We start from the raw sequence: 25,772 nt of genomic DNA, 5'->3' as shown, positions 1-25,772 counted from the left end.
AGAGCATTAGGTACAGAGGAATTGTTTCTTAGCAATTTGGACAGAAATGACCATGAGGTACTCTGGAGAACTGTGTGATGACTCAGAGAACCTTTAGTGATGACGAAGACACTGATGTCAAAGATGCATTCACAGAGTTTGAATGGGGGCACCTGGGTGGCTCAGTCGGTTAAGCGTCCAACTCTTAATCTCAGCTCAAGTCTTGACCTCAGGGTCATGAGTTTGGGCCCCGTGTTGGGCTCCATGCTGGACATGGAACCTACTTAAAAACAAAAACCAAAAAAAACCCCAAAGAGTTTGGATGAAATTGATTCATGAAAGTGAAATAAAGTTATATTTCTAAATTAGTGTGATCTTAAATGTTAAGTAGCAATGGAAGGAAGGAGAGAAATAGGATTAAGTAGAAGTACAAGTAGCAACAAACTTTTGATATATTTTTTCTTTTTAAAAAATAGGGGAGGGGCCACTGGGTGGCTCAGTTGGTTAAGCGACTGCCTTTGGCTGAGGTCATGATCCCCAGGGTCCTGGGATCGAGCCCTGCATCGGGCTCCCTGCTCTGTAGGAAGCCTGCTTCTCCCTCTCCCACTCCCCCTGCTTGTGTTCCTTCTCTTGCTGTCTCTCTCTCTGTCAAATAAATAAATAAAATCTTTAATAAATAAATAAATAAAAAATAGGGGAAATGGGGTGCCTAGGTGGCTCAGTCGGTTAAGCATCTGCCTTTGGCTCAGGTCATGGTGCCAGGGTCCTGGGATCTGGTCCCACAATGGGCTCCCTGCTAAGCAGGGAGCCTGCTTCTCCCTCTACCTCTGATGCTGCGTGCTCGCTCTCTCTCTCTCTCCCTCCCTCTGTCAAATAAATAAAATCTTAAAAAAAATAGGGGAAGTGACCCCAAATATAAGATGATCTTTCCTAAGAAAGAATCTCCAAAAACTAGTTTGAACATGTAAACCTTAAATGAATCAAGTCAAATGCCTTGTTGGTGTGGATACGGTGGAATAAGTTACAAATGAAAGAATACTGGTGGATCTAAAAATTTAACATCTTCAAAATGAAAAATCCTTCTAACACACACTCCTGCCTATGGGAGTATTCTTCAACTTCTTGTGATTGTGTCCATTTGTCATTTTCCCCAACCTTTGTTATGGGGGCAGAGGAGAAATTGGGACAGTGAAGACCTTGTTTAAGAGTATGGTTGTCAGCCGTACTTCTCCTCCAGGCATTTCGACAGACAAAACAGGGGCACCAGGGGTGGTGCTCTTAGCAATCAGAGATATCAGATAGATAGTAATTCAAAAGCCTTCATGATCTGTTGCTCAGTCCTTGCAGTAGTTAGGCTTAGAAACTTTTTCTCAAAGCAAATAATTTCCTATATGAATTAGGGATTTCTGTGTAATTAGAGAGAATAATGGATAATTGATGAATATCTGTGAGCCTTTGAACATACTCATACAAGTTGAAATTGGGAAATACATATCCTGCATCTTGGTTCTTTTGGAAGATTGTTTTGGCAATTTTATTTTTCTCATATTTCCATATGAACTTAGGATCAGTGTGTTTTATAAAAAAGGCAGCTATGATTTGATAGGGATTGAAATGAATTCATTTGGGGACTTTTGCTATCTTCCACACTATTATGTCTTCCAGTCCATGAACATGAAACGTTTTCCCATTTTTTTTTAGATGTTCTTTAATTTCCTTCAGTGATATTTTATAGTTTTCAGTGTACAAGTCTTCCATTTCTTTGATTAAATTTTTTCCTGAGAATTTTATTCTTTTTGATGCTGTTGTAAATGTAATTGTTTTCTTAATTTCATTTTTAGGTTGTCCATTGCTAGTAGATAGAAATGCAAGTGATTTTTTTTGTATTGGCCTTTTGCCATGTGACTTTATTGAACTTATTAGCTTTAATAGTTTTGGGGGGATTTGCTTGTGTGTGGGTGGGGTTTTTTTTTTTAAGGCTGACCCCTGTTTTTTGGTGGATTCTTTAGGGTTTTCTGTATATGAGATCATGTCGTCTACAAATAGAGGTAGTTTTACTTCTTCCTTTATAATTTGGATATATTTTCTTTTTCTTGCCTAATTGTTGTGATATACCTTCACTATAGAATGATAATTTGGCTGGATTTAGAATCTAGCCAAAAGATGTTTTGCCTTCATTCTTTGAAGATATCATTCCTCTTTTATTTTATAACCTCTATTATCTTGTAATCTGATAACAGTCTGATTCTCCTTCCTTTCTATTGACTCTCTCGTGTTTTACTAGTAACTTTTAGGGTTTTCTTTGTTAACATTGGTAATATAAAGTTTTACTATAATCCATCTGGCTATGAGCTCTTTTCTTTTTAATTTATTTCTATTTAATTTAATTTGTTTTAATACTCAGAGGATTCTTATTCTCTAAAGCCTCGTATCTTTCATCAGTTCTAAAAAACCGTTCATTGTTTTTGGTCTCTGGAACTCTTAAGACTGGAATTAGCTCTCACATTTGTTAAAAAAAAAAAAAAGTACCATCACTCTTTTGCTGGATTCAGTCTTGTATTCAGCCTGTCTTTGGAGTTGTGTTTTTTTTTTTTTTTAATCTCAGTAATGATGATTTTCCTTTTTAAAAATCTCATATTTCTTATTTTTGAAGCTGTTATGGATACTATTCTATCCCTTAGGTGGCTGAGGATATTAGATATACTAATTTTAAAGACTTTTATAGATGCTCTGTTTTCTCTGATTTTACGGGCAGGGTTGGGGGAGGTTTGGTATTGATTAAGTTCTTCTAGCTTCCTCAGAGGTGGCCAGCCGTCCTTGGGTGGGGGTCATGGCAGCTTAGCACAGCCCCTGTCCACCACAATGCCACCTTGTTTATTTTCCTCCTTGGGGGCGTTCTTCATTTCCTTTTTTTAGGTTTAAAGAGAATTTCCGTTTTTCATTTTGTTTCTAGCTATGCATGCATCTATTTATTTTTATATCTTTAAATCGTTTTTCTTTGGTGCAGGAGGGTAAGCTCTCAGCATGTGCTCAGTCTGCCACCTTGAACCAGAGGTCTCCCCACTACTTTTTAGCAGATTTATAATTCACTGTTGTAGCACTGTCTTCAAAGGGCTCTGTGTGGCCTTTCCAGCAGAGACTTTGATACACATTTAATGAATGGTGTGTGGTTCTTTATTCCCCTTGCAAACTCCCTAATGTATTAGGACATTTCAAATTACTTTTAGATTCTTTTGGCCCAGAAATTAAATACCAAGACTGCTCTAGCAGGCATCACTGGCCCGATGCATTTAGCTGTTTCTTTATATGAGAAGTGTTTGCTGTTTTTGCATGCTCAGATGAGCTCCTGAGCCCGCTGTTTCATCATCATTACACCTCCCTGTTAGCTACCCTTGGAATTCCTTGTCTGGACATACTTCTCTAGTTAAAATTCATGTGAGCTCTTCATGAATTTGCACTTTTAGGTTTAGTGAACGCATTGTTTCAAGTAGGTTAGAACTGTAAGTAGAATCATAAAATTTCATTCTTGAACCGGTATTTGTTGAGCACTCACTCTATGCCAGTCATGGTGTTAGGTTGTTAGGTATGCAGTGTGAACCCAAGGGTGCAACAGATGCGGTGGGCCCTGCTCTCTGAAAGTTGACAGCCTCTTAAGTGAGACCAATCAAGAAGTCAATGTTAATTACATGTTAACTGCAAACTGATAAGTCCTATAAAGGAAAAGAACGCGATACTCTGCATGAGTGGAGCAAACACTTCTAATTTAAATTTTGTAATAAAGAAAGGGATTTTCAAACTTTTTGAAAAGCAGCAGCAGAATATTTTGTTTATGACATTTTATATGGAGTGGACCTGGAGCTGCTTTACTGACATGAAGTTCAGGTCTAATCCTCCTCTTGCTCTCCTCCATGGTTACTGAGGCATCTCGTGGAATCCTTTGATACTCAGGGAGGGCATGTGGAGGCCACTGTTCTAGAACCAACCCCCTTCATTTCACAGACCAGTTAGCTGAGGCACAGAGGGCTTCATTGTCCAGCATCACGTAGATCACTCAGTCTGCCGAGGACCAGAATCAGAACAAGAACCCACCTCTCCCAAACGTGTGTTCATTTCACTGCCCACTGCTCTGGTTCCCCTTTGATGTGTTTTATTATAAAATTAAGGTATTTCAGTCTCTGCTATGCTGTAGTTCTTTTTTACCCCTTAAGTTATTTTTACCCATTGTTGTTCACATTGCACTTCACATTCTGTGCTCTGCTCCCCTTTGTATATCCTCAGAGTTTGTAGCCTTGGAAGATATCCCACTGCTATTTTGTTTTTATTTTATTTCTGACATGTCATAGAAATCAAATCATAGAAATCTTTCATTTTCTGCCAAGAATTCAAACACACACATCCGTTTTATTCTTTAGGCTTTTAAAATTTATATCAAAGTGTTTATATTAACCCGTTAGCATTCTGATTTGTTTGGTTGTTTTTTCTTGTCTCTTCATTTATCTTGGCAAACGAAAGAATTCTCTGCCAGGCACTTCAGTTGTTAGTCTGGGTTTCATTTTGACTTCCTCCTGTTTTTAGTGTAATACTTGTGTATCTTGTACTGTTTTTGTTTTGTTTTTGTTCTACTGTGGTAAAAAAGTTCAGGACCTTGGTAACATTTTTGCTTGGACACTTAGGAAGCATAAGGAAGTGGTGAAAATTAAGATGGCCTAGGACCTGAGGCTTAGTGTCTGGGCAGTGAGTGCAGAAAGGAAGGTGTTTGTCCTGATTTGGGAGCCTGGTAGGGAATGAATGATTTGGAGCAGAATGGCATGTGAGAGCTGTACTTAGGAAAGTAATTTTAGCTGTGCGAAATCTGATGAGTAACCATCAAAAGTTGTCTGGACCCTGGTGGACTAACGGAAAGCCGTTCCGATGTTATTTACGTTCTGCTGTTATTTACGTTCTGCCAGCCAAGGGCTGCCGTGTGGTGATGCCGGTGGACATGCAGACCAGGCGCAGATAGATGGAAGGGCTCTGGAGGAGAGGAAGGAGATTAGAGGGCACAGGATGACTCAGAGCGTCCGGGACATTCTCATCCTGTAGATGCCCCGCTGGAGGTGTCCCTGGAAGCCCATTCGGCAGCTCACACTGTACCCCTTCTGTCACAGCTGCCCTCTGACGAGCTGCCCTTAGGAAGCAGGGAGCTCTTGACATCCAAGGGGGAGGTAGACACCGTTGTCTGTTTTTTTCACTCTGTGTTCCCATTAACTCCTTTGACAAAACAAATAACCAAGCGTTTACTAGTTCTCCCTTCCTCCCAATCCTACCTACCCGGACTGCTTGGCAGACACAGTCCGGCAAGCTGCTTTCCTTCAAGCCTTAGGCAGTTAGGGGAGGAGGTAGGGGAATGCTCCGTAACGGCCCCCTCAGAATGGAATTGCTGACTGCATGAATTGGGTCAGTGATTCGCAGCAGCACTTGGATTCCCCTGCAAGACGTGTGTTTCATGTTTATGCGTCCAAGGAGTGGTACCTACTCTGTGTTACATCTGCCTTTCTGTCATTGGCTGCACTCGACTACTTGACGGGCTCGCTGACGGAAGTACGGACGCGTGTTTGCCTTCTAGTGAATTGTTCTCTCGTACCTGCTGTCCCCAAAATGCTCCGTGGGATAAACTACCTTGTGGAGAAGATTCTTCACCATGTGATTGTTCCGTTTCCTTAGAGACAACAGCAGTGTAACGCACTAGATGCCAAGTCCATAGAGAAAGAAGAGGTATTTGCTACAGAATGTAAAGGTTTGATAGCTTTTCCTTGCCTTTATGTTTTTGCTGTTTGAGCTGCTGGGCTGATGATGATCATGTTTATTTTTGGCAGGATGCAAGAGCCTCTGGAACTTCCCAGGCATTTATTATTAAAAGGGGAAGCCCACTGCATCTTGTCCTGTCTAGTTCATGGTAAAAATACCTGAGAATCAGCTGTGTTCTCTAAGAATGTATCTGTTTCCATTTTTGAACACAGATTTCATAATGACCATACGAGCAAATCAGGAAATGACATTGTTGCATCATGCAGTGACCTCTCTATGAACAGAAACTTGTTGAAGTATTTAAGTTGCTCTCTTTTCTCATCTTTCTAGAAATACAGGAGTTGACGTCTACATAAAGTATTGACAAGTTCCTCTCTAAGCTTAATGAATAAAGAGAACAAAAAAAAGGAGGGATTCGGCATGGAAAGGTTTTTTAAGATAAAATAGTACATTTCTGTCAATTTAGTTATCTGTCTTGTAGACCCTTTTTCCCCGCTTTTTCAATAGAATAATTTTAAACTGAGCAAGAGTACTAAATAATTTGCTAACTCAGTCATTCATTTTGCACTTCGGCCCTTTTCCAGAGTTAGAGCAAGATGTCTGGGTTCCTCAGGGTGTCTCTAGCTGCTGTCTGGTGGTGAAAGTTCTGTATAAGAATGTGTTTGTGGTAAACCTTTCCTTCCTGAGAAATATTTCATTATAAGTATTATACCACAAATGGCTATGGTGAACTGCTAGAAATTGAAATTGAAGCATGTGTGTCTATTGGTAGGTCTTTTTTACATTGATGAATTAGTTGCAGTGTGTTTAGATTAGTAGTTGGTTTGGAAATTTAAATCTCTCTGTTGGTTCAATAATAGTAAATGACCAATATCATAAATGTACTAAGCTAGAAGTCAGAGAATCTTCATTGTGAATATGTAACATTATATTTATACTACATTTACCATACCATATGTTTTTTTTTTCTTCTAACCTTATGGTTTTCCAAAAGGCAGTTTTGTTTGTTTGTTTAACTTCTTTGCTTTGGCAGATAACCATAGACCATAGTGGAGTAACAGGGAATGGTTTGTCTGGCATATAGAAATAGAGAGCAAAACATCGCATTCCTCAAGGAGCATAAAAATGATCTGCACTTGTCATAACTGTTGTCAGGCAGGGTGCTTGAGAGAGTAATAGAATCATAGAGATAAAGGGGATCTTAGAATCTGCCCTCCTTCATATTTCACCAGAGTTATAGTCAGTATGCCAGTGTTATAAATCATCGTCACTCCCATAAATTCTCTTCATCATAATGGAATAATTAGATAAACTGTCTTTCTTATTAGATCATATATTGCTTTAATGTGGGGGTCTGTGACTAGTTTTATAGACTACTAAATTTTGGAGGGTAGTGACAAATAGGAGAGAAACACATCTTACCTTCATCCTATGCTCAGTGTTCATCTAGGCTGATGACCCCAGCAGAGATCCCAAAGTGCCTGGATCCTGGACACTGCCACTTAACACTTTACTTTTGGAGAAAGTTAATCTTTAAGTAAGTGAATACTTTTCATTGATTTGCTCTGCAGCCTTTTTTCCAGGAACGATAACCTCTTTAGAAAATTGGTCCTCTCAGCCCTGTGTATGCTGTTCTGAGAGTACTACCAATCAAAGTATTGGGCGCTTGTGTACCAGAAGGGGTTTTCTGGGAATTTCCAGTTGGAATGAGAGGAAGAGGTTTTGTTCTCCAGTGTAGAGGCTACCGTTTTAGGCAGAAACTATTTCTTGTTAAGCGTAAAAAGCCACGAGATTATGTATAGACTCACACCTAAAGTGAGATCTCAGTGAGGATAAGAGTCAACATCCTAATGACATTCCAGTGTCCTGGAAGCCAGTTGCACCACCACCACCCTTCATGAAGTTTACTTATGAATTTAGTGATCATTTTGTGATGACACGCAGTAAATTCCTCTTTTTTTTTCCTAAGCTACTTCAAGTTAGATTTGAAGCCAGTGGTCCTATTCTTCCCTGAGAGCTCTAACCTGAAATTTTCATTTGGATAATGCAGGGATGCCTGGTGTAGGATGGTGAATCTGTGGATTTGAATTATTCAGTGGTTTTAGAACCAGAAAAAAGTGGGTTCTGATACTGATTCTGCCACTTACTAATTTGTGACTTGGAGCATGTTAATTCGCTTCTTGGTCTTTATTTCCTTATTAGTGAAATAGGAATTCCATGATTAGTAGTAACAAGAATTCAAATAATGTATCTGAGGACCTAGCTCAATGCTAATGCAATGGTCATACTCAACAAATGATAGTTCACTGCCCCTTCCCTCCCCAACCCTCTCCAGTGTTCTAAAAATAAAGAAATAAATGTAGAATATAGAGCAAATCTTCTAACTTCCATAGGATTTTTCTAGCTCTTTTGTTGTACTGATCTTTAGTTAATTGTTGGAAATAATTAAGTTGTCGTCTTTCTTTGTTATAAATGATTTTACACATTTTTGGTTGTAAATGATAATTGTCAAGTCACATTTGACCTAAGAATTATAATATGTTAAGCTGGGTGCACCTGGGTGGCTCAGTCCGTTAAGCGTCTGCATTTGGCTCAGGTCATGATCCCAGGGTCCTGGGATCGAGCCCCGCATCAGGCTCCCTGCTCCGATGATATAAAAAAGAAGTTTATAAACCAGTCAGTCCTCATAATCATCAGTCATCACAGCAACAGGCACTTAAGCTTCAGCTTAACATTTTTTTTTTAAAGATTTTATTTATTTATTTGACAGAGAGGGAACACAAGCAGGGGGAGTGGGAGAGGGAGAAGCGGGCTTCCCGGGGAGCAGGGAGCCCGATGCGGGGCTCAATCCCAGGACCCTGGGATCACGACCTGAGCCGAAGGCAGACGCTTAACGGACTGAGCCACCCAGGCGCCCCTGGTTTATAAACTTCTTGCCGGCAGACACAACCTTCCACTTTGTTTTGTTTTTTTGCCTTTTCTCAAAGCCCCAAACAGTGCCCGGCATGAATATGGCATGGATTTTACTTCTTTTGTATACTGATAAGGTCCTTGTTTCTTTAAATGGAGTTCGTAGTAATCAGAAGGGGTTGGTGGAGATACTGAAATTTTAGGAGCCATTTCTCTGATAAGAGAAGTGAGAAAGAATGTAACCTGGCCAAGGATAGATATCTAGGGGAAGACTTTGAGAGCAGGGGCGAAGAACAACTTGCTTGAAGGATATGGAAAACCTAAGTAGTTTGATAGATGAAAGAATAATGTGGTCGACAGGTGAGTTTTGAATTTGTGTTAAAGTATGGTGAAATCTGCTACATGATCTTAAAGATGAGAATGGTATGATCAGAGTGAGTAGGGAAGATCATTTCAGAAGCAACGTGGGTGTCTAGAATTGAAGGCAAATAGCTGGCTACAAAAATAATTAACGGAAATGATTAAATACCTCATATGTAAAGCACTGTTTGGGCAATGATCAAGTAAATGAAAGCATAAGGCATAATAAAATCTTTTTTCCTTTCACACTAACAGTAATAAACAGACCCAAAAATCAGGTAAAAAGTCCCCAGGGGTGATTGGCAGGTCGCTGTCAAGGTTAAAGAGAATTGCAGGACTGCAGCCTTAACCTCTATAAACAGAAAAATATTCTAGGAGGAAGAGCAAGAGAATGAGCAAATACTTTAAGAAGTCTAGGGTAGGGTTAAGCATCCACCTATCTGGATGACTTCCCACAGAAGGAGTTCTGTCAAAGGGCCTACAGAAAAGTGACAGCCCTCAAAGGTACCCAGGATCTCACTTGTTCTCTCAGGCTGCGGCTGGCTTTGTTCATGTACTCCTTTATTCATGCACAATTTTTAGGTAGCAATTTTACTTAAATAACAACATCATATTTTCACATCCTTGGTTAGAGAGTCCTGCCCAAAAAGTGTTTACCTCTGGAGCTGAGTCAACTTAGAAAACCAAAACAAGTAATTACACTCAGTGTTGTTCCTGAGCCCAGTGTTAAACTCCTTTTTTTTTTTTTTTAAATCAGCAATCTGGCTGATAGAATAGAAATTTGCTCATTAAATATATGTAGTTTGTTAGGCTGAGATGATGAATCCACAAGACCTTTGAAATTAAAATTAGATTTTAAATTCATCTTAATAAATTAGAGCTCTGTTTTTGAAGGAAACAATTTATACCAGTTTGTTTCGTTTTCCTTAAGGCAGCCTAGAAGTGGCGAAGGATGGGAGCTCTGCGGCCAGGTGGTCTGAGTTCAGATAAGCATTCATAATACAGAGCTCTAATAATGTGATAGGGGAGAGAATAAATCACCCCAAAACTATACTCCAGGGGTATATAGTTTTACCTTCCTATAAAAACAATTTTTAATTGACCTATAGAAATAGATTATTTCCTACAGAAATAATTTTTAAGAACTATGATCTAACACCATGCCTTTGTTTTTAATTTATAGACTAAACAGTCTCAAGTAAGCTTTTCTAAAAGCGTAGTAATCAAAGGTAGTAGAGACACTGTACCATAATGATTAACTAAGAACAGAGACACAAGAGCCATACTGCCTTGGTTCAGATCCTACTTCTGCCACAATTTAGCTGTGACCTCCGGTCGATTACTTCTTTGTGCCTTGGTGTCTCCCTCTGTAAAATAAAGTTAATAATAGTATCTGTCTCATTGGTGGTTGTGAGGTTTAAATAAGTGAATCCTTGGGAAACGTTTGAACTGAGTGTGATACATATTAAGCATGCAACAAGTATTGCTGCTTTTGTTATTATTAAAGACACTCCATGGGCGCCTGGGTGGCTCAGTCTTTAAGCGTCTGCCTTCGGCTCAGGTCATGATCCCAGCGTCCTGGGATCAAGCCCCGCATCGGATTCCCTGCTCTGTGGGAGGCCTGCTTCTCCCTCTCCCACGCCCCCCTGCTTGTGTTTCCTCTCTCGCTGTGTCTCTCTCTGTCAAATAAATGAAATCTTAAAAAAAAAAAAAAAGACCCTCCATTCTGGTGATTCCATGACAAAGTCACATATGCAAACCTGCTGTGGATGCGAACAATACAAATATATTTACCAAATACAACCACTGATTATGTTGTTACTCCATGCTCTGAGAATAGTCTCACCAAAGCTGAAGTTAACAGAAAGACGATTTCTCATCCACTCTTCACTCCTCTGTATTCCACAGCATGGTGCTAACTCATGACCAGCAAATATTCCATAGAAGCCTGAGCCATGTCTCATACTCTGCCGGGTAGTTGAAATACAATGATTAAAACACTCACACACACAAATTTCTTATAGTCTGGTAGAGGAAATAAGGTAGCCTGATCTAAGCTTTTTTTTTTTTTTTAAGATTTTATTTACTTATTTGAGAGAGAGAGAGAGAATGAGGGAGAGAGAGCACATGGGAGGGTCAGAGGGAGAAGCAGACTCCCCACAGAGCAGGGAGCCCGATGCAGGACTCGATCCTGGGGCTCCAGGATCATGACCTGAGCCAAAGGCAGTCACTTAACCAACTGAGCCATCCAGGCGCCCCTAAGGTAGCCTGATCTAATATGTTTTCTTGACTTTCTTTTGAAGGATTGTGGTGGTAAGGATGTTGGGGGTTGTGCAATTATGTATCTACTTAAATCATTTGAAGGTCTTTTGTCTACTAACAGACTTCAGTTGGTTAAACACTTTCCTTCAGTTTGCTTTCTTAAGGATAACAGTACACTTTAGAAAATTTGACTCCGTGGTGTTATAGCTTCTATTTTTCCTTTTTGTCTTTTTTTGTGCCCCTCCCCGCCCCCTGGAGGGAAGGGGAGGGACAGAGGGAGAGGAAGGGAGAGGAAGGGAGAGAATCTCAAGCAGCCTCCACGCCCAGCAAGAAGCCCGATGTGGAGCTCCATCCTACACCCCGAGATCTTGACCTGAGCCAAAATCAAGAGTTGGATCCTTAAGTGACTGAGCCATCCAGGCACCCCTTTTGTTTTTGTCTTTTTTTTTTTTTACCTACTTTATACATTTTTTTTTTTTTACATTAAGCATCTTTTTCTCTGAAAATCAGGAAAAATTTAACTGGAGAATTTGGGGAAATACAGGAAAGTGTAAATAGACAGGAAAAAGTTACCCATAATTACACTTCTCTTGACATTTTGACATATTTCCTTCAGATACTTTGCTTTACACTTATTATATTATAATATTACATTACTGTTATAATATTATATTATTTAGCTGAGACCATGGTGTGTGTATGTATAATTTTATTTTACTTCACAGGGTTACTGTGAGGATAAAATAAATAATATATTTAAGGCTTTAAACACGGTGTCTGACAGGTATGCATCAAACATTCAGTAATTGTTAGCTGTTATTAGGGCTATCTTGCCCTTCTTGTTTACTGCTTACATGGTAGGCATTTGGAAAGTCTTAATAAGCATTATATTTTAATGACAGCATAATATCCTATAATTACGAATGTAGTAGGGCTTACTTTTCCTTTCCCTCGTATTTGAACAGTTAAGTTTCTTCCAGAATTATCTTACTGTAAGTAATATTTCCATAAATATTTTAAAATACAAACCTATCTTTGCATTTCTGATTAATTCCTTGGAATATAGATTCTTAGGGAATTGCTGAGTCAAAATGAACATTTTTATTTTTTTATTTTATTTATTTATTTTTTAAAGATTTTACTTATTTATTTGACAGAGAGAAACAGCGAGAGGGAATACAAGCAGGGGAAGTGGGAGAGGGAGAAGCAGGCTTTCCGGCAGAGTAGGGAGCCCAATGCGGGGCTCGATCCCAGGATCCTGGGATCATGACCTGAGCCGAAGGCAGACGCTTAATGACTGAGCCACCCAGGCGCCCCAAAATGAACATTTTTAAAGATCTTTGATGGACGTGTTGCCAAATTGCCCTCTAGAAATTTTGCTTAACTTCATACTTTCACTCTTATGTAGTAAATTAACAAGCTATGTCAGAAAATCCTCTCCAGCACTAAGGATTACCTTTTTAAAAAACATGATCATTATTTTTATTTATTTATTTATTTTTAAGAATTTTTTTTAAAGATTTTATTTATTTGACAGAGAGAGACAGCGAGAGAGGAAGCTTAGCAACTCCTCTCTATCCATAGACCCATATGATTTTTTCTAATTTATATAATTTAACATTTACATTTAGCTCTTTAACACCCTGGAAATACATTTTTCTTTATGTGGTAAGGTGATCTCAATATTTTCCCATGGCATGTTGCAATTTTTCTTACTTCTATTAAATACTTATTGCATTATATTGTAATTATTTTTTCTATAAATTATTTCTATTGTAAATAATTTTTCTTCCTCATAGGACTTAAGTTTTTATCTTTTTCATTTTTATCCCCAGCAGCTAGCACCATACCACCCACTTTGTAGAGAACAAATAGTTGATAAGTGAAAAAAGAAATATACAGTTATATATAATTTGTCCTGTAAGATTTTAAATGCGTGATGAATTATTTATCATCTATTCCTAGCTTTCAAAACCTTAAGAGAGATTCTGTAGCAATTTTAATTTCAAGTTAGTGCACATTCCAGAGCATCCGCCAGAATGGAGTGGTCTGGTCATAGGGGAAGTAATGTGAAAATGACTTGTACCTGTAAATGAAATTTTTACTTTATAGTAAGAGGTGTATCTCACCAGTAACTAGAAGCTCTTTACCTTTTCTCTAAGCCACCCTCTTACTGGATATTTCTGCAAACCTATCCTGCTCTATTTGAAAACAGTAAATCAAAATACACCTTTATAGTGATCAGAATACTCAAATGAATAGCTACAATTTAAATGATGATGCTCAATTATTTTCAAACTTGATTATCTCACCTGGGTTCCTATTCTCCTTCTTCCAACTGCTTTCTAGATATCACGTACCTGACTCAGTTCTTCTACCTTATCTTTTTTTTTTTTAAGATTTTATTCATTTTTTTATTTGACACAGAGAGAGAGAGATAGCGACAGCAGGAACACAAGCGGGGGGGGGTGGGAGAGGGAGAAGCAGGCTTCCCACCGAGCAGGGAGCCCGATGCGGGGCTCGATCCCAGGACCCCGGGACCATGACCTGAGCCGAAGGCAGACCCTTAACGACTGAGCCACCCAGGCGCCCCTACCTTATCTTTTTTACCTGAGCAGTATTTTTTCTTTTCTCTCTTTCCCACTGTCCACCCTTATAATCCCTGACCTGGACAATTGTTATAACCTCTTAATTCGTCTCCCAGCTTCCATTCCATCCTTCTTCCCAATCCACTGTACATAAATGATTTTTAAATGGGGTAAGCATTAGAAAAAGTCCTCTTTCCCCTCAAGATTTAGGTTCACTAAATTGAGGGTAGACCTTGGGTACCTTGTTTTACAGAAAGCTTCCAAGATGATTCCTATGCACACCTTTGATTAAAACCAATGATTTACAAGCTTCTCAGGTTATCTTTTCAAAGCCCAACCATAGGTACATCATCCTTTGACTTGAAAGTGTTCTGTGCTTCCCCCACTGCTTCTAGTATAAAGTCCACACTTCTTAGCTTATGGTAGAACAGGCTTCATTCACATCCTGGCCCTAATCTACTTTTCCAGAGGCATTTTCAGCTACTCCCCTTCAAGTGCCTTTGAGTCCCGCCAACTAAGTTAGCCCCAAATATGCCACGTACTTTTGGGTTTCAGTCCCTTTTTCCATATCACTTTGTCCATCTAGGGTGCCCTTAACTTTTTTCTGTAGCTGGGAATCTCTCTCCTCAATGTTAGCTCACCCTGACTACTCTTGCCCCTCCTTCCTCCAGGCAGGAGTCACTGCTCTTCACTGGACTCAACACTTTGTACTTGTGTTGCTGCTCTCACTACTTTGCATAGTGATAATTTGTTTATATATCTGTCTTCATCAATATATGATTAGGTTATTGAGGTAAAAATAGTCTTACTTATCTTTTATGAGTAGGCACCCAGTAAGAATGCTTCTTTCCTTTTGATTAAGATTTTAAAAATTCTCTCCAAGTCTTCTTTTTATACCTACCTCTTCTGCGTAGCAGATTACTTCTATTTGTATCATCCATTTGCTTCTATCTTCTCATCAAAAAATTGGCATGTCTTAATGAACAAAGAAGGAACCTTCCGAATTTGTACCAAGTGACAGTTGGTGGTCATTTGGGTATCACAGAACTCATTAGTGTCTAAAGATACCTTGCTGAGATCTTCATCAAAGGACAATATAGAACATCTGGTGACCTGTTCAAGGTATTCAACAGGTTTTGAATGTTAAAGAAGACTACCAAAACTGATCTGATAACTTGGATCAATTCTGCTTTGTAACTTTCTGTAACTGGTACCATTAATGTCTACTTCACACCTGGAAGCATTCTTTCAGCTGTCTTACAGGAACTATGAAACAGAAGTCATTTAAGCCAGAAGTCATTTATGGTATTTTATATCTTCTCAGACCACGTCTGAATTGTTGGCTTTTACAGTGAATTGTGGGTCTTTGGTAGATCCTACAGTAAAGACCCCCTTTATGTTTCCAAATACGTCTTTCATTTTGGAACTCAAACACATAGTACCTATTTCTCTAGCAAAACATGCTAGAAGTTCACAAAGGCTATGAAGTTTTGGGGGGAGGTATGATTAGCTTCCAACTTACAGTGTAATCATTACTGTCTGGTTCTGAATATTAGAGAAAAGGCTTTGTTATGTGTGCTCTAAGATAATTGTGCATGATATCTGCCAAGAGATAGAGATGATTAGTAATGACTTTTGTGGCATCAGACCAAACAAAATACTACAAATCATGAAATTTTATCACATGGATCCATGTGTAAGAAATTTTTTAAAAGTTTTTTTTTTCTATTGTCATTTTTCCTCTGAGAATATCAGACAGGAAATTGAATGTAGTAGTATCTTCAATATTGAAAAATACTAGGTAACTGCATTAGTTCTGAAAGCAACATGAGCATGTCCTTATCTTATTTGGGAAATGGGTTACGAATAACAATATATTAAAGAGGCAAAACCCATTCTATTTTCAGGAGCAGAATGTTTCTGGTGCCCTCAAGCATGAAAAGTTATGGTGTTGGATTTGTTTCTCTCATAGGAATTGTCTCCTTGTTCCATTTGGACAATTGATTTAAAAGGACTAGAGGCAAAAATATAAATTTAGGATGAAAATTAAGTTAATCTCTGTATTCATTTTAATTAGTCCGCCTAAAACGATTGATTGATTATAACGCAGCACAGCCGCGGGCATTAATAGGCTTGAAAGTTTGGGGGCAATATTGGATACCTGCCTGGAAGATAGGTAGGGAGATGAATAGTGTGGAATTAAATTCTTGCCTAGAAAGGCATATTTCAATTCTGAATGTCTTTGTGACTTGTCACGTAAAGGGAGGAATGTGTAACAGTAAACATAGTGCTGTGGCTTAAAAATTAGGAGACGTAAATCTGTTCCCTGCAAATTACATTCCATCTTTGATCCTCTCCATTAAGTGGAAGATCATTTAAAATATTTCCTTACCCAGAAATGGAATTGAGTTAAAAGAAAGGGAGGAGTGTATATAGACAGGTACAGAGGTAGGTAGGTAGGTAGGTATTTACGCAGGTAGTTTGATAGATAGATTGATCCATCCTTCTTAACCTTTCCTTTAGATTCCTTGGCTTTACCTGAAAATTTTCCCTTGAGTCTCTGTTTGAGTGTACTGTAAAACCTGCAAAATAGCAAAGACTCTGGTCCCTTAATATTCACCAAAACTTGCTAAGTATAACCTCTACAAAAACACTTTATATAATTAACTCAGCATTTAAATATAAGGAGAAACCAGGAGCTAGTTCCCAGCATCTAAATATGAGAAGGACTTTTCTACTTCACTTTTTGGCTTTGATGGACAAATTTCTCTGAAAAGTACTTCTTTCAATTTAGAAGAGGAAGTGAGAGATTTCCCAGGAGTAATATTTAGCAATAGTCATGTGGCTCCAAATGCAAGACAGAAACCCTTTGCAGCTGAACTTGGTGGGGAGGGAGAGGAGCTGAAGATGGCTGAAAGGCAAAATCATAGATCCCTTTTGGTAAGTTTGGATTCATTCATTTAAGACTCTCCAAGAGGAAGCAATAGACCTTGACTCCAGAAAACCAGCGCTAAAGACAAGTTTTTAAAAATACTTACCTTCAAATTTAAATTTGGACTAGGTTATTAAAGGAAGCATTCTAATTAGAGGATCAGTATAAAATTGTTAAGGTTCTAGTAAAGGACTAATAAAAGAATTTAGTATTTAACAGTCTGTTTTGGAAAAAATATGGGAACTAAGTCCGAGGGAAGACAGTGATCTCTAACCAAACCAGGAAAAACATGCATGTCGCTATTGTGACCTGTATACCACAAACATCAAAGGTCTCATAACGCTGGAAAACACCTACAATGCAGAGAAATTAATTAAGTAGCAGCTCAGACTTGTGTCCTAAACTAGGAAACAAAAGCCAGCGGAGTTAATCCCTGTTGCAGTGTGTGTGGAATTGGTCACTCCTCCTGGTACAGCACAGCTCTATGGCCCGTTGGCTTTGAGCTCGAGAACCCTTCCTGTGGAGTTTGCTTGGGCTGCACGTATCGATTCCCACCTGGCTCCCACTGTGCTTATCAGGAGGAATGATAGTTGGTTCCTTTGCTCTTATCACTCTTTCATTTGTTTCCCCTGGTCATGTTGGTAATTATTAATATAATGTAAATGTCTTTGCTTTCAGTCCACCTCGGCCGCTGACTAATATGAATGACACCATGGTGAGCCACACGTCCTCCGGAGCGCCCACCCCCACCAAGAGGTATGTAGGGTTCGTGCCTCAGTCACTGCTCAGAGTTGGCCTGGCCTGGGAAGCAGAGCATTCCATAGGACGTAAAGGATTGGCTTGCTTTCTTCTCCTTTAACTGTCTTTTAGTATGATTTTCTAATTTTTTTCTTCCTTTTTTTCCTACTAACTCGTAAATATAGCACCCGAAGGAGTCGGCTTGTGAGTGGTGCCTGGGGTGGAAGCTCTTCATTTGTGATAAGCAGTGAATAGAGAGAGTGTCAAAGCAGATGAGGCACTTTTGAGATCTTTTTTTTTTTTAACATTAAACAGTATTTTGATGATCATGAATTACAACAATTTTGCATTTGTGTTCTTTAAATGTCAAAGATCGTTTCTGCTTCCTGATTAGACTGTGTGAATTGAATTAATCTCTGATATTCTCCTAAATCATTCTGTATATGATTCATGAACATTTAAGTTGAAAGCCTGAGTCTCTCTCTTAGTTATACAAGGAGTTTCCTTTAGGGTCCTACAAGGAACTAGAGCTGTGTACTCCTTTCTCTTCTTTATTTAATTTACTCTTCTCCAAAATTCTCTTAGGACTTAAAAGAACTCTATAAAATGGCTTACGTTCTGTTTGATTTGAGCTGTTCCATAATCAGAGCATTGCAGGAACTCCCTCAAGGGCATAGCCATTAAAGAATTCTTTCTAACAGTCATCACCCAAAGAGAAGAAAAAAAAAACAACAAAGACATTCCAACTGACTCCCCAAGTTCTTCCTGAAGAAAACTACTTTGTGCCATATGTACTGATTGCTTTGGATAATTCAGCTATAGGAATGTCATCTTCTTAATGATACTTTGACTTAACATGTAATATACTTAAGATCAACTGTGTTCGTTCCCATTGGCTAAAACTCCTGGAGCACTGTTTCCCAAACTTGACTGATGAGAAGACTCGGAAGAATCATCTAGGTTGGTTGTTAAAAATGTAATCTTCTGGGACAACATCAAACCCAGTGGATCCTGAGATCCTGAGAAGCCACACCTTCAACAATAAGTATTCCAGGTGATTCTTACCATCAAGCAAGTTTGGGAAAGAGGCTTGGAAGGAAGCTAAGGAGTGCACTGTAAGGCTACCCTGGAATAGAGGAGTTAGGGACTTAATAAATTAGAGTGACCTGATAATGCAGTGTTATTCACTAGGAGACTCAAGACCAACCAGGTAAGAGCGCTTGCCCTCCATCTTCCTGAGTCACTACCATCAGGGAACAGCCACACCACTTCCTTTGGGCAGAGTTGAGGGGTATCGATGCCCAGAGCATAGACTTGAGCCAGACTATCGGCATTTGGATCCTGGCCCTCCCCTGACCTTGAACAAGATTCGTATCTTCATTTTTTAAATTTATAGAATGGGGACAATAAGAGTGTCTACCTTGTGGGGTTATGTGAGAATTTAAGATACTGTTTTCATTATTTAAGAAGTAAACTAATGAGAGAACAAGTGGGTACGAAGAGGTAACTTACAAATAATACCCTTTCAAGGAGAACAGAGAGCTTCTGGAAGGATACAGAACAATTAAACCTCTCCTACCAACTGAGATATTGCGGCAACCCTTGCTGACCTTAGTCCTTAATTTTTTATATTAAAACACCCTTAGTGTTCAAATCCAGACCTGGAATCTAAATATCAACTCCAGGGATGTTTCCATTTCACAACCAAGAAACCAAGGTGGATTATTGAAACAAGTCAGCTTGCATGTGGTAGATTAGTCTTAGCAAGGCCAGCTATTAGCGTGTCACTTCGTCTGAGTTCTCTTCATTTACTAGTTTTGTCACTCTGAGTCACTTGAGTCCCTGAGGGCCCTAAGTGCCTGGTGACCAAGGCCCCAGACATTCAGTGACCGCAGCTGAATGTAGCTGCCAGAGGCTATTGCGGGGGGAGGGGGAGCTCTTTCTGAACAATGTTTTTTGCTTGAGAAGACTGAAAGAGGGGGCTCAGGAACAATGATAATCACTGCTGCTTCTGTGAAAGGACCAGCCTTTATGCTGGGTGTTGTGGTATTGAGCCCAGACTTAGGATTAAGTGGCCAGCGGCAGTTGTCAGTCACTTTTGAAAGTTGTTTCAGGTGGTATACTATAGCCTGGATTAAGATTTTATTTTAAAGTCAACAGTTTAGCTAGTACCTCTTTCTAGCTGAGCTAAGTCTAGTAGAGTTGGTCAATCCTCAAGGTGGTTGTCACACTGTATAGGGGTTGAGCAGCAAAAAAAGGCAGCCAAGACCTTAGCGGGCCAGAACGGAAGACTGGGCGCTTTCATTTATGGAGAAGAGTAGTTGCTGGAGTAGAGGCCATATGAGAACAAGATGGTCCCACCCTAACGATTTAGTCCTTAGAATTTTAGGAGATTTCATTTATATTTGGGATGAGATTATGATGTAACATGTGGACATTAATTGCATAATTCATAGATTTGGCTTTTCATGGCCCAAGTTATCAAACCTGGTAAATTTCCCAGCTAGTATTCTATATACTTCCTTAAGGACTCATCAGTTTTTCTTTCCTCCTCTGAATGTCGTCAGACCCGTGTCTCCAGAGTCTGATGAAAGCTAGGAACCCAGCACATCAGCCCAATCACAGAACCGTCTCTGCTGGGGCAGAGAATCCTCAAGGGAATTAAAGTTCCTTTAGAGCTCAGCATAAGAAATAAATCACTGAATCAGACAAAACATGCACAGAAATAAAAATGCAAGAAAAATTTAAGAGCTACGGTTTCTACCTTTTCAGTAGGCAGTGGGTATAAAAATAGTGACAGCCACAAGGGTCAAAAATACTGTATTAGTCCAAATAGAAGATTGTCACAAATATGAGTTCACTTTTTATTTTTATTTATTTACTTTTTAAAGATTTATTTATTTTAGAAAGAGAGTGGGTGCATGTGCATGAGCAGGCCTCGGGGCAGAAGAAGAGGGAGAGAGAGAGAGAGAGAATCCTCAAGCCCACTCCCTGATGAATGCAGAGACCGACACAGGGCTTGATCCCAGGACTCCGAGATCATGGTCTGAGCCACAGTCAAGAGTTGGACACGTAACCGACTAAGCCATCCAGGCACCCCAAGAGTTACTTTTTTTTTTTTTTTAAGATTTTATTTATTTATTTGACAGAGAGAGAGACAGTGAGAGAGGGGACACAAGCAGGGGGTGTGGGAGAGGGAGAAGCAGGCTTCCCGCCAAGCAGGGAGCCCGATATGGGGCTTGATCCCAGGACCCCTGGATCATGACCCAAGCTGAAGGCAGACGCTTAATGACTGAGCCACCTAGGCACCCCAAGAGTTACTTTTTAAAGAAGAAAACCTTAAATTCAGAGATGCTGGCTGTCATGTGAGATACTATGAATTATGTTCCTGTAAGGGTCCACTGTAGGGGTTTGCTTTGTATGATATTCTTTCAGTATGCCTGTATTGAAATTGCTATAATTGAGTAGAAATTTCATTTTTTGCTTCAGTATGATTAGTTTCTGGAAATTTGCTTTCTTTCAAAAGAACCAAAACAATACACTTAAAAACAAACAACAAAAAACTTTCAAAACTTTTAAACAGAGACTTAAAATCCCCCCTTCTACCTGATTCCTCCGAAGCTTGCTTCAGTCGCTCTCCTTCCACAGGGTTCAGAATGAGGATGGTGATATTATTCTGTGGACTATTGTACTGTTTCTAATCATAATGTACTTTCAGACCAATATGGTAAATGATGCCAATATTTTTAATTTTTTTAGTATCTCCTAAAGCCTTTGCTTTATGACTTTTTATGAATATTTAAACTTTCACAATTCTCTGGGCATTTCATAGAACCATGGCAGTAACAAAGACTTCCAGTATCAAACTTATGCTTTGTGCATTTGGTTGGTATATTAGTATCAACTCTTTTTAACTTCAGGTATTAAAATTTAACATCAAAAAGCACAAACCCAGTTAAGCAAGATGAAAAAGTTTAAGTTTTAATGATCTGCTTTATAACATTGTGTTCATAATGGCTACTACACTGTACACATTTAAAAATGTGTTAAGTGGTTAGATCTCATGTTACCTGTTCTTAGTTAAAAAAAACAAGAAGGAAAAAAAGGGACAACCCCACAAAGACAAAGGCAAAAGCAGGAAGCAAAGGGCAGAAATGTTCATGGATCACAAAAGCAATGGAAAAGCTGCCGGGATGCCCACCTGTAGCTTCTCCATCTCTTGGTTACTCTCAGAATGCCATCTCCATTCCCTGCTGCTGTGAAGCACCTTCTCCTAATACTGCCGATGGCCTCAGGTGCACAGCCACAGAGTCGCCACTCAAGAGGTTGTGTTTTTCTACCTTGGATTAGAAAACTCCAAGGAAGGATTCCTGCTGTCCTGGGCTGTATTACTGCCGGTCTGTGTGTCTGTGATGGGCCACACCCATTAGACCTACATCATCAAGACGGAGGGAGGAGCATTTCCCCAAAAGAAGGTTATACTGTCAAGAACAGAAGAGAGAGGCCATGGGAAAGACAAATAACAAGGTTGTTGGCAGACCACTGTTTTGCTACCCAGTACACCAATGTGTGCAAAAGTGTGTACATACACACGCCCTACGCACCTTCTCATTGCGTTTCCAACAACAGGGCTTTCCTTCACATGACGCACATAATGCATTCCATGTAAAACTGTGAATGCGTGCACGTATCTCCCAGGAGTCTCTCCACCTCCTATAACAGCCCTGGGTGCTAGATACCTAGGCTATGTCCACTCATCCAGGTCAGGTCTCTGTATGTCTTTTTGTGACTCATTAGCCCATCCTACCCTGAAGCAAATAATAAGTTGTGAGCACTATGCACCCAGTATAGAAGGCATAGATCGGGAAGGAGGAGAATTGTAACTTGGATAGTGGGGAAAGGGAAGTGACACACAACATGGCATATTGAGCCACATTTGCCTATGTTTCCTTTTGAAACACCACCAAAATGACAGCCAAGAGATTATCTTGAGTAAAAACTCACAAGAAGAAAGAGAAACGGAAGAGGAGGCAATAGCAATGAGAATTTGGAAGCAGCAGAGCAGATGGGTGACCGGAAACTGATTTATGGATTGGAGAAGACCAGAGCCTCAGCTGACAGCAAGAGGAGCCCAGAAGAAAGCCCTCCCCAGAAATGAGAAGGCTCTGAAAAGGAGGATGCAGAACAGTTGGCTGGTAGTCTGTCCAGGAAGCACTTAGAGCCACAGATTGTCTACATACTGGGTAACTGCCCCTACCCCACTCTGCCAAAGTGTGGAGGTTTATGTTTGGGTTTTCTGGAACAATACAACCCCCATAAGACCCTAGTTGTCTTAATTATCTCACCCTCAGTGGGCTGAGACAACTGCTTTCAGACAACCTATCTCCCTTGCAACATCATTCTGAAGACTTCAGGAAATCCCTGCTCCATCCTGTTATTCCTCCCACGGTGCCTGGAACTCTGGCCATTAGGGGCACAAGATCTAAGTTCCAGGATCTTAGAGATTTCAGTTTAACCAGTTGCTTTTCTCAGTAGCCATGTAGCAAAGATTGATGTATTCCCTCCTTGGGATGGAGTGTTGCTACCATCCACACCTCCGCTTGACTCAGCTAGTTCTTCTAAGTGTTACTCTCCACTTCTAGTATCAGTTTCTCTTTTAGGCAGAACCCTTGGCCGTAAGTGACAGAAGCTCAGTTTGAATTAGCTTTGGGAAAACAAGAAGGTTTTGGGGGTTTTTTAAAATTTATTTTAGAGAGCGTGTACATGCAAGCAGGGGGAAGGGCAGAGGGAGACGGAGAGGGAGAGAAGCAGACTCTGCCTTGAGAGTGGAGCCCGACAAGGTGCTCAGTCTCAGGACCCTGAGATCATGACCTGAGCCAGAACTAAGAGTCAAGACGCTTAACGCGCGAGCCACCCAGGTGCCCCTGAAGGTTTTTGTTTTTGTAGCCAAACTGTGGGAAGAGCAGAGTGGTATGTGGCTGGTCTTCAGGGATGACCAGAGCCAGGGGGGCTCTAACTCACTTAGGTGTTTCCCTACCTCCCTCAACTATGCTCATGCTCATTGTTCCTCCCTGTTGTATGTCAGCTGCTTCTTCCCTAACATACCTACCTTTCACATGACAGGGAATATATTCATGACACCTGTGTGTTCATATTTCATAAGCTCACTACCCTGAGGTGATTGACCTTCTCTTTGTTCCAACTTGAAAACTCCCAATGAAAGATCTTTTTGGTCCATTGTGGATTGTGTTACTTACCCACTGGTTTTCTGTTTGCTGGCCCCACCTAAAATAACATGGTTGAATGGGTAGGGGTCAATCTCCAAAGAAGGTTGTTCTGCTGTCTGTGGAGAAGGTAGGAAGCTGAAGAGACGCGTAGCAATAGGCTTCTTTTTTGGGTGGTTTCTGAAAAATACTGCATGTGTAAGTATATTACATCACCCCTCCATTAGCATAGATTTGTTTCAGGAGACCCTTTTTTCCCCTACCACCTCATTTTTATTTCTCTTGGGTTAAATAATGCTTTCTATTCTGTTCAGATTATTAAGATGTATTGTGTTGGGACATAACACTGTCTTTGGGAGGTAACAGGTAAATATTAGAGCCACTATTTCTGAGTAGTCACCAATTGCTAGGAATCTTAAGTAAAGTCAAGATTTTATCAGTCAGAAGTTTTTAACTTTAACACGTACTTCGGAAGAAGGAGAAACGTTTTGGGGTAGGGGCAGAGGGAGAGCGAGAATCCCAAGCAGGCTGACATGGGGCTCTATCTCACCACCCTGAGATCATGATCTGAGCCAAAATCAAGAGTCAGACATTTAACGGAGCTATCCAGGCGCCCCGGAAAAGCATTTTTTAAAGGCCAGAAGAAGCCATACTATAAATATTATTTCTGAGCTGAAGACACAGAGATGAGTTGCACTATAATAGTATTAAAATGGCTTTATGAATGGGTGCCAAGGTAAAGGTTTTATCTTGTTATCTACAGAATACTGCAGAATGACAAAAGCCACAGTCTGCTGTGTTTTAGACTGAAAATAACAGAGATATTGGTGCAACTAAGAAAGGAGGCAAACTGAAATTGGTCAAGCCAGAAAACTATCCATTTGGGAACTCAGGCTACTGATGCTCTTCCCTCCTGTGAAATGAGAATACGAAGAGTTTGGTTGAGGGGTGCCTGAGTGGCTCACTTGGTTTCGTGTCTTACTCTTGATCTTAGTTCAGGCCTTGATCTCAGGGTCATGAGTTCCATGCCCAGCATGGAGCCTACTTAAAAAAATTTTTAAAGAAAGAAAGAGGAGTTTGGTTGAAAAGCAAGAATTAATGAGGATTTAAGCATGATCATGAAACAACTAGCTTGCATGAATTCTTCATGAGGATCTCTCCAAGACAACACAAGAATTACTTTTTTCTCCAATCTATTTTTGAAAGACAGAAAAACAGAGTAATTGAAAATTAACACATAATCTTATGGGCTGCAGGGTCCTCAGTGTTGGCAGATTTCCAAAGTCCATCTGATGGCCCAGGCAGACAGCCAGGTTTCAGCTGTCTCTCGGTTGGGATTAAATTCCATTTCCATTCAAGCATTTAAAGTAGACCCTTCAACAATTCTAACTCAGGTTAGTACAAACAAAAAGGTTGAGTATTTCCAAGTCCATACTTTAAAGCTTAAGTTTGAAAAATTGAAGCTTACAGAGGCATAGTAACTAATAGTTTCCTCTTTTCATTGGACTAAGGCTAGAGGTTCTCAACATGAGCAAGAATTATATCCATTATGGACTCTCAGCTGAACAGAGGGGAAGAAGGAACAGGTCTGGGGAGGAAAACTGAGTTCAGTGTTGCCATGTTCAGACTGAGATGCCTGAGAGATCCTGAGAGTGAAGACAGGCTCTGTGGATTTTGGATGTGGGGGGCCAAGGAAGGGGATGGATGATTCTCCTCCAGGTTCCTTTCTGGCTTAAGTTAAGGTACTTGTGGTTGAAACACAGGAGGAAAATTTGGGCAAAAAGATAACAAGATTATGTTGTTAGAAGTACCTGTGGGACACAGAGGAGCCAGACCTTAGCATGAGTTCTTGTCATCCAGATTCTTCCAGCTACCTCAGATTCACACTAGCAAAGGACAGACAGGTACTCAGATCCAACAAATGACCAGTAGAACCTACACACACACACACACACACACACACACACACACACACACACACACACACACACA

General features: G+C 40.0%; 1 protein-coding gene across 18 annotated transcripts in view; it reads left to right on the top strand.

Annotated features, from left to right (window-relative positions):
* The window catches only part of DTNB (dystrobrevin beta), a 217,428-nt gene that overhangs the window by 121,934 nt on the left and 69,722 nt on the right, over positions 1–25,772 (top strand). For all 18 annotated transcript variants that reach the window (XM_073897095.1, XM_073897094.1, XM_073897104.1 and 15 more), the window contains one exon: positions 17,497–17,574. In XM_073897095.1, coding sequence (XP_073753196.1) covers positions 17,497–17,574 — 78 coding nt within the window. The remainder of the gene's footprint in view (positions 1–17,496; positions 17,575–25,772) is intronic.

The sequence above is a fragment of the Callorhinus ursinus genome, unplaced genomic scaffold (assembly GCF_003265705.2).
Source record: "Callorhinus ursinus isolate GAN/ISIS: 27379988/994484 unplaced genomic scaffold, GSC_fseal_2.0 scaffold10, whole genome shotgun sequence".
NCBI classification, from domain to species: domain Eukaryota; kingdom Metazoa; phylum Chordata; class Mammalia; order Carnivora; family Otariidae; genus Callorhinus; species Callorhinus ursinus.
Note: the sequence above shows the minus strand (reverse complement) of the source record. Positions and strands in the feature narration are given on the sequence as shown.